The sequence below is a fragment of the Phalaenopsis equestris genome, unplaced genomic scaffold (assembly GCF_001263595.1).
Source record: "Phalaenopsis equestris unplaced genomic scaffold, ASM126359v1 Scaffold215796, whole genome shotgun sequence".
In the NCBI taxonomy this organism is placed as follows: domain Eukaryota; kingdom Viridiplantae; phylum Streptophyta; class Magnoliopsida; order Asparagales; family Orchidaceae; genus Phalaenopsis; species Phalaenopsis equestris.
The window spans coordinates 1,651-11,372 of record NW_018234469.1 but is presented as its reverse complement, the minus strand read 5'-3'; the positions used below and the strand labels follow the sequence as shown (position 1 = coordinate 11,372).

Here is a 9,722-nt window from a genome sequence, read left to right as displayed (position 1 = left end):
TAGGCGGTGTTGATTTGGAATGTTTATGGTTGATTACTGGTGATCTTGTTGTCTTAGGCTGCCCTATATGCTTTTATGTCTATATCTACTGATTTGAATTTGGAGATTTGTAATTTCCTTGTTTACTTGTTTCTCACTTCTTTTTGGTTTTATGAATCGGCTGTTTCTGTTTGCGAACTATGGTGGTGCTGTGTTTTGACCGTAGAAATTTTTACTTTCAATCTACGAATGGCTAAAATAATAACTCGTTTACTCTTCTTGTGTTACATGGCTACCATGGTTGCATTTTCCTTACCACCGTTTCAAAAAATAAAACTTTGCTGGGTGAATAACTTATCAATTCATTAATGTTTATGATTTGTGATCACTTTATTCTAATATCTTCATCGGCAGTGTACATATGCTAATTAAGTTTTCTGTTTGTTAAATTTTTATATTTGGCATTGCATTTTCTTGTTTTGGCTTTAGAACTGAACAGGATTATGTTAATTCTTGTCAGATTAGTCGAAGGGTATTTGATGTAATGAGAAATGGATGCAAAAAAGGTGCTCTTGCTCAAGCTGGGACAAATTTGCCATTCTCAGATATTTCAGCAGGGAGATTTGGGAAAGACAATCACCATGAACTACTGAACCAGAATATGATAAATGAAAACATAGAGAGAAGCTCCATACAGTTTGAACTATATAAAAGACAGACAACTGTTATTGTTACAAGAGAGAACTTCTTAAGCGTTGTTTGTGACGCCCTATCTTCTTATAAATATGTGGGTCCCAATCAAAGGGTTGACCTGCTTCTGGCATGCAGGTGGGAGGGAGACTGCCCTTTCTATTTTCTGATAATGCACAAGATTTTGTTTACCAAGTTAAATCTTATGAATCAAGTTATATATGATATAGTTATATCTCATCAGTCAATGTTTTCTGAATAAGATACTCAACTACACAAGCTGCATTCAACTTTTTGCTCGTGTGCTGATTTTATTTTGATGTGCAGTGGTACTAGATTATATGATGTGGAACTAATTGTTTCCTTGAATTTTATAATGATTATAGAGTAATTATCAAAATATATATTTAATTGCCTTATACTTCATTGCAGCTCAATCTAGCTTTAACTTTGTTTCCAGTGCTTCTAACTCTTCCTAGAGATTCTTCATACTAGAAATATGATTGATTGTTGATAAATTTTGTCACTATGTTTAATAATCATCCTTATTGCATATGATTTTTTGGCCAACTTTAGCTCATATTTTATGTGTTGTATGTTCTCCTATTCAATCTGTTTATAAATCTGACATGTTAGTTATTTTTTAGGAAGTTACATGTGCATATTGCTGATTTAGGAATAGCATTTCTCTACTTGCTATAATTAGGATGACTAAGATGATCTGTAATTAATATATTGGTAGTTTTAGTTTCCTTCATAACCTTTTAGATATTGAATATTTTATTCATGGAATTCTTTTATTATTTTGATAATATGCTACTGTCCCGAGTAGATAAATTTAGCGTAGAATTTCAATTTTTTTCATTTAATGACTTGATATATTTTGGTTCTTCATCTTGCTTACCATTATGCTGTTTGATGTCTATGATTATCTTTTAACCACTGAATAAATATGTTACTTTTGGAAATACATTACAGTTTAGAATGACAGTATTTCTTTGGTCTCCCATCAATTGGAAATCGAGCCAAACACTGGAGGCTTGATATGTTTTGGCTCATGGTTAATGTTTTTTATTTTATTTTTCCTGATACAGAAAGTATAATTGATAGAAATTTAATCTTAACTCTACATATTTTATGATGTTCCTGTTTTGAAGGTTTGTATTAGAGTTGTAGCCCAAAACTTCCCTGAATTGAGGCAAGAACGATAACTTGAGACTCAACATGTCATAATTAGACAAGGGGTGTAACATAACTATAAAACATAGGAGACAACACATGCTACACTTGTTGTTTTTTTTAGTAATTATTAATATAAAATGTATCATCAAAAACACCAAATGCCAATATTTTCTTAAAATTTCTCATAATGAAGCATAGCATAATGTTTAGCTCATAAAAAATTTTAAGGTTAGCAGAAGAAATAGTAATATTGAATTAATTATAATTTAAGTATTAAGTTTTATCTAGTGTTCTTAGTTTTCAACAATACACCCAACATTTGCATTAATTGTCAGACTTTATGCTATCATTATTAACATTGTACGGTCTAGAATAATAAAATAATCCAAAAAATATATACTCTCTTCAAAATAGACATGGGGTACATGAATATTTTGATGTAAGACTAGTTTGATTTGACCTCATCATAGTTTCCATTGTGATAACCATTACCACTAGCATCAATGTTTCCGTCAACATTGCCAGATTTATGATTGTATGAGGTTTGAATGTTTAACCTGTCGATTGTCTAACCTTAATCAAAATATTTACTGGCTAGTAATAGCTTGTGACAACTGTCTCGACTTAGCATTTTGGAAATGTCCAACTCTAATTTTTAAGAAAATAATCAAGCATGATTTCAACTCGTTATCCATATGTTAGGTTTCTTTTGAGGTGTATTTGTGTTTGACACATGATTGACATGGACATAAAAGGTTTTAAGGTCATGTTTCATAGTTTTCATGTTGCAAAACTTTGGAAGTGATAATAAAGTAGGAGTGTAGTCCTTTCTCGAAAGTTGTCTATTTTAACAAGCCTTTCAACTTCATCCAGATAGCATTTGAAAAACTGTTGGCTGGTAGTTGAGACAGTTTTGGAGGCCATACAAAAAAGGTTTCGATTAATTGAAAAGCATGCATTATGGTTTGGACTGTACATGGATGATTTTTTAGGTGATAAGAATTCTATAAAAATTTCTTTGTTAGCGGTACTTTTTTATCACAATATGCAGCATTGTTAAGTGGTTTCTGTGAAAGATATCAATATCTTTTTGTCAGAGATCTCTTTTGAAGGTGTTTGAGGAATTCAAATTGATATTGTTTCTATTGTTATATATATTTTTAACTTCAAGAATGAATTTGGCGCATCGGAACAACAACATTGAACAAGTTCCATGGAATTCAAAGGGTTAAATATTGATTGGCGTTAGGTTCATCGCTATTAAAATTGAGGAAAAGATAGAAATCTGGTACAGTTTAAAACACTATTTATATCTAAAATTATTATAGGAAGAGTATTTTGACACTGACGTGTATGTAAACTAATGTTGAAATATGGTTTTATTTTTTTTTTAAATTACATAGGAAACTGATTTTTAGAGTTTTCAGAGTGCTTTTTATTTTTTAATTATCATAGTCAGAATGGTTCTGTTTTGGTCTGCTTGTTTTTCCTTATATTTTTGGGCATTTAGCGTTATATGTTTCATAGAAGTTTTTTTAATCTTAATGTGTGCTGATTCTAAACTAGAAATTATGAAAATGAATCATTATTAACTTGAGAGGAAACATTGTCATGCAATAACTGGAAGGATTCTGTTACACATTCTATTCTTGTACATATATTGTTGGCAGAAATTTATAAAATATAGCCTAAGTTTAAATGTAATCCTAATCTTCTTTTCATTTAATCTTTTTTTATGTTTCATTGAGCATGCTTATTACCATACAATTTAATTGCATTTACTTACATTAAGCTCGCCTGTGTTAAGCTCTCTTTATTTTTCTTAACTTATTGTAGGATTAGAGAAAGAAAGGAATCGGTTACAATTCTTTTGTGTGGAACAAGTGGTTGTGGGAAGTCTACCCTATCGGCCTTACTGGTAACTATTCCATAATATTTTGGAGTAGAACATTTCCATGCATCAGTGCTCTAGGTATTGTTTGTTGTCATGTTATGTAGTAGCTGTTGGTGGATACTTGTTCTTTTGGTTACATTCCTACCTGAATAACTACGTCCTGCCCTTTGTTTTAAAATTGGAAATATGGCTTCTGGTTGCTGGTATCGTTACTATTTCAAAACTTTAGTTAACCATGTTGTGGTCCATAATTTTAAAATTAGTTAGGTGAGAAGGCAGATAGTTCTTATTTATTATTTCTTATTTCCTTCTTCTCTTTCTTAAGCAGTTTTGATCCATGACGAAGTAGAAGTCTTATCCTTGTTAACGAGGCAGTTCTTTTTTATTTATTTATCCACATTTTTTAGTATTATAACGTGCCATTCTTCTGTTTTCTCCTCTTGCTTTTTTTATTGTCTTTGGTTGTGTATGATGATCGGGAAAATTGTGCTTGCGGTTGTTGTCTAGTTGCCTAGGTGAACTGAAACCAATCTTTCTTATTGTAATGTTTATAACATTTGATTTTTGTATGTTTTTGGGGTGGAAAAATTTTTATTCCTCTTCAACTTCACATAAAACGATTACAAGATAAAATGAAGGAAGAATACTCTCACATTAGAAAAACTATAATATCCGCCATAACTTCCCATCACTCTCACATTAAAAAACCTTTAATATCCGCCATAACTTCCCATTACAAAAGAAGGAAACAGGAATTATGACATATTAATAATTTAAATTCTAAAAATTGAAAATGCTAATAATAGAAGATACAAAAAATTAAATCTTCCTAAAAATCTAATACCCCCCATCCAGTTGGAGTATAGATATTTATCATTCCCAACTTGTTTACAAGGAACTCAAAATTAGGCCTAAATAGCCCATTGTTGAAGATATGTGTAATTTTGTTGAGCAATAGAGATACATGGTCTGCAAATAGCTCCATAATCAATCTTCTCTTTTATGAAGCCTGTCAATCTCCACATGCTTTGTGCAATTATACCGCATTAGAATTTTTGCAATGAATATGGCTGCTTTATTGTCACAGTATAATTTCATTGACATATTTATCGGGGTTTATAGTTCTTTAAGAATTCTTTTCAGCCATATCTTATCAGCTACTCTATTAGCCATAACATTGTATCATGCCTCAACATTACTCCTTACAACCACATTATGTTTCTTATTTCGCCATATAACCAAGACTCCCCACACGTAGGTGCATATCCAAAGTTGATCTCTTATCAATAACTGAGTCTGCCAAATCTGTATCAGTGTACGTCTTTATGCTCTTTTGAGTGGTATTCTGAAAGAGTGACAATTATTCCCCTGTGTAGTAATGTTGTTCGTAATGGAACGATCATAATCATATATTTGATACTTTAAAAGCAAAAATTTACTTCAGAAAGGTACAAAAATCCAGATAAACACGAAACAAAAACATGACATTCACAACAAACAGAAGCACCAACAAAATGCCACAGCCGAAATCCAAATCCCTCCCCCTAACATAAGCCTCTTCTTCTGCACAAATTCACAGCAAACAGAAACACCAACACCAACAACACCCAAGCTCTCAATTACATAACAAACAGAAACACCACAGATGAAATCCTCCCTAAGGCCTCTTCTTCTACTCAAATTCACAACAAACAGAAACAACACCACCACATGCTTCTCAAATTCTCCAAATAGAAACATGAAATTCAAGCCCAAAACCATAAAAAAAAATCCAAGAGAAACATCAAGAACAATCAAACGGTGTAAATCCACGAGAAACCAAAAAATCACAAAGATTAGATGCAAAACCTCCAAGAGAATAAAGGGAAAGGGGATACCGGAGGAAGAGGGGATACCGGAGGAAGAAGGCTTCCGGAACAATAGGTTAAGGCAAAGGAAGCGAGAGCTACGCGGGGAAGGTCAGGGCAGACGACGAATGCAAGGTCAAACCCAAGGGGCAAGCGCATAAATGAAAGGAGTAATGTGAGCCGTAGGTTGGCTCACGTTTTATTAAACTGCGGCCGCGCTGTGGGGAAATCGCCACCCCAAACGGCGGCTTCGAGCTGCGCTGCGGGCGAAAAGCCCCACCAAATGGGCCCTTACTCTCTATTGATATAATATAGCTTGGGTTTTTAGATTGAATGATCAAGGCTGGGAATATATTATTTTGAGAGTCATTAGTTTGAAGAAAATCCTGAAATGTTCGAGGCAAATCTTTGTTTTATTCTTTCGTTTGAATATGAGGTGATAAAAAAGTGTTGTAATTCAAAAAAGGTGATATGTATGTTAGCAAATATTTTTGTTACTTGAGATCGGATCATTTATACCTCTTTTGGTAACGAAGACGCATTTTTTGGCGCGAGGTTAGTGTTCCTTGATGATGGATGTGAACGAAGGTAGTACACCCAAATATCTTTAAAAGTAGAGAATATGAGAGTTGATTCTTTGGAAAAAAAAAAAATTTAAAAACATCAAAAAGTGTTTCAATGTTTAAAATTATATTGGGTGTTTTATTTATGAAAACTGTAGCAGTAAGAAAGGCTTAATCCCAAAGCTATTATGCATTTGATTGATAAATAGCAATGCTCGAGATATCGTAAATAAGTGCTTTTTTTCTGCTATGTCATTTTGTTGTAGAATGTCAACACAAGAGCTTTGATAATTTATTACTTTTTTGAGAAAAATTTGACCCAAAATATTTTTGAAATAATCTCGTCCATCACTTTATAGTATTTGAATGATTTTTTAAAATTGTGTATCTTGATATAAAAGTTCTTGAAAATTATTTTCACTTCCAATTGTTTTCATTAAATAAACCAACTTAATCCAATGTGACTATCTGTAAAAATCACAAACAATTTTTTTCCTAGAATGTGCAAGGGTTTTACAAAGATCCCAGATATCGCTATAAATCAGAGAAAATGGTGTAGTTGATTTGTATATTTGCGGAGAAAATAATGCACGATAATGTTTAGTAAACTAACAAACTTCCCATTGAAATAAATATTTTATTATGATGAAATACTTCGAGAAATAAGTATTTTATATACTGAAAACTAAGAGATCTAACGTATAATATCATAACATAATTTAATCGTCTATAGAATGAGAATTTAAACGAGTATTTTGACATTGTTTATTCGATTCAAGTTTGTCGTCAAAATATTAGTTCATCATTTTCCTCAGCATTATTAATCATGCTCCCTGCAGTCAATTCCTGAAACTCTCAATAAGTAGAATAGAAGTAGCTTGACTTCGATGATCAATAGTAATTTTTATTAATGGACAAGTTACATGATAGATTAAGAACAAGGAGAACATCAGAAAGGGTTGACAACAATGAGAATTTGACAGCTCCTACTTCGACAATTATCAGGAGAGAACCATCATTAATTTTAATATTTTTATTGTCTGCACAAGGTCTATAGAAGAAAAAAATTTAGAACAACAAGTCATGTGATTAGTTGCACCAAAATTAATTATGCATGGATGAAAATAAATAGGAATAACACCTAACAAGGCAGCGACTAAAGAGTTATCCTTCTGTACTAAGGAGCAAGACAGAGTCAGGGACATTTTTGAAGATTAAAATAATTTGTGCGAGTGCTTTAATTGCTTCTTGGTGAAAGGGACTACATTCGAGTTAGTAGACGGCTCGTAAGTTTCATCAACACTAGCTTGATAAGCTTGATCTTCATGCTTGGATTTTGATTTCTAATTTACAGGTTTATCATGAAACTTTCAACATGTCTCCTTTGTGTGTCATGATTTTTTACAATGCTCGCGCCATTATTTCTTAAGCCCTTCTTTCTCAGTATCAGTCCCTTTTGACACAGGAGTCGAGTTCTCTTGTTCAATATTACAAGGCATTTTGGTGTTGCACAACATATTTTTTCTTGTATTTTCACATCTAACTTCAAAAAAAAAAAAAAACTTCTTGAATCGAGGGTAGAGTTTTCTACCAAGGATTCGACCTTAGACTTCGTTTAAACTCTAATTAAGGCTGGCCAAGAACACATAGACCTAGCTTTTTTCTTCTCTTCTTGTGATGAGCATAATCATTTAAATTCTATCAAATATTATCATAATATTGATCAAGCTCCTATCATAATGTTATTACTGATTTTAATATGTAGAAACCACACGATCATTTTTTTTTGAATTTCTAATGTTGGGTATTCAATTAAAATTTTGTGAAGAATTCTCCAAACTTGATTAGAGATCTCGAACAGCCTCCCAAATATCTTGAGTAGTAGGAAGGAATAGATGATGTTTTCCTATGATAGTTTTTATAGAGTTGACGAGCCATGCCATCACCAGAGAATTTTTGAAATTTCATTTTTTCATATTCGGATTGCTACTAGTAGGTTTTGAAATTTCTCCACTTAAATAGCCAATTTTGGCCCTCCCGTTGATCGCCAATTTTATGGAATTTTATGGATTGAGCCTACTCGAGGTAGTTGTGTCCATTAAGTTTTATTACTGTTAAGTAAGGTGGTAAATTTTGATGAAATTATTCAGCCGATACAGCCATGAGATTAGCTATAGGGTAAGGTAGTTTCGAAATTATTAGTACCAATCGAGGTGGTAAAATTTCTTTGAACTCCCGTCATCAATGCCAATTTGAACGATATACTCGGAATCTGAGAAGAGCAGCACACATGTTGTGGCTACTTTAAGGAGAAAAAGAAAAGCACTAGTTTGGATACAGGATTGGCTTGCGAATCAGTGACATCGGACGGATCTCTGAACGTCGCAAGCCAATCATTGCCTTCCCAACAGTCTCTAATCGCAATTGTATTGCGAGGGGTCTCTAAACGCCACGATCCAGTTATTGCCTTCCCAGCTAGCTCTAATTGCGACTGTATCACAATGAGCCTCTGAACGTCACGATCTAGTTGTTGCCTTCCCAGTTAACTCTAATCACGATTGTCTCGCGAGAGGTCGTCTGCGAAGACAATTGTATTGGGCGAACCCGGGAGTAGCAGGAGCGGAGCGACATAACCTACAAACAATTGACGAGATTGGATCGCCACTTCAAAGGTGAAAGTCATCTCTGATGCCATGTAAGTTTTGGGAGAGGAAAAAAATTATTTCTCTTCAACCTCATAGAAAATAATTATAGGATAGTTTAGGGTGTTGTCTCGTACATTAGAAAAATCTCCCCATGATAAAAGAACGAAAAATGAATTATGACATGCTAATAATCTAAATTTTAAAATAGAAAATACTAATAATAGAAGATACTAAAAATAATATCTTCCTAGAAAGAAACACTTCTTTCTTATATCTACAAATAGGAATAATTTCATCATCTTGCTTTCATTAATGAAAGGAATTTGCATTAAAGAAAATTCCATTCTTTTATCCCTAATAACTGTGCTATTCATGTGATTTGACTAGAGAATTTTCATGCAGGGAAGCAGATTGGGTATTACAACTGTGATTTCAACTGATTCAATTCGGCACATGATGAGGAGCTTTGTAGATGAAAAAGAAAATCCACTTCTGTGGTCCTCTACATATCATGCTGGTGATTACTTGGATCCTGTGGCAGTTGCGGAAGCGAAGGCCAGAAGGAAAGCAAAAAGACTGGCTGGTGTTTCCAACTCTGTTCTTAGGGAAGGGCTGTCCAATAATGCTTCATCTGAAAATTGTGAGAAACAATCACCGGATGGAGGCTCCGGTATCGACCAAATTGGCAAAAAGCAGATGGCAGTTGAGGGATTCAAGGCACAGAGTGAAATGGTTATTGACAGTCTTGATCGTTTGATTACAGCGTGGGAAAATCGGAAGCAATCTGTTATTGTAGAAGGAGTTCACCTGAGTCTCAATTTTGTGGTAGGTACTAGCGCATGTTTTGGCTCTCAAAATGATATATTCTTGTCCTCTTTATATTTGATTTTTCATATTTGTTATATTTGCATGCTAAATGTTC

At 33.3% G+C, this 9,722-nt stretch overlaps 1 protein-coding gene across 1 annotated transcript; it reads left to right on the top strand.

Annotated features, from left to right (window-relative positions):
• Positions 1–468: 468 nt before the first annotated feature.
• On the top strand, positions 469–9,625 carry LOC110037136 (P-loop NTPase domain-containing protein LPA1-like; the record flags this gene model as incomplete). The annotated part of the gene is made up of 3 exons (XM_020741716.1): positions 469–807; positions 3,688–3,769; positions 9,203–9,625. Coding segments are annotated over 3 exons (844 nt in total), but the record flags the coding sequence as incomplete, so codon positions are not given.
• Between the last annotated feature and the right edge of the window lie 97 nt (positions 9,626–9,722).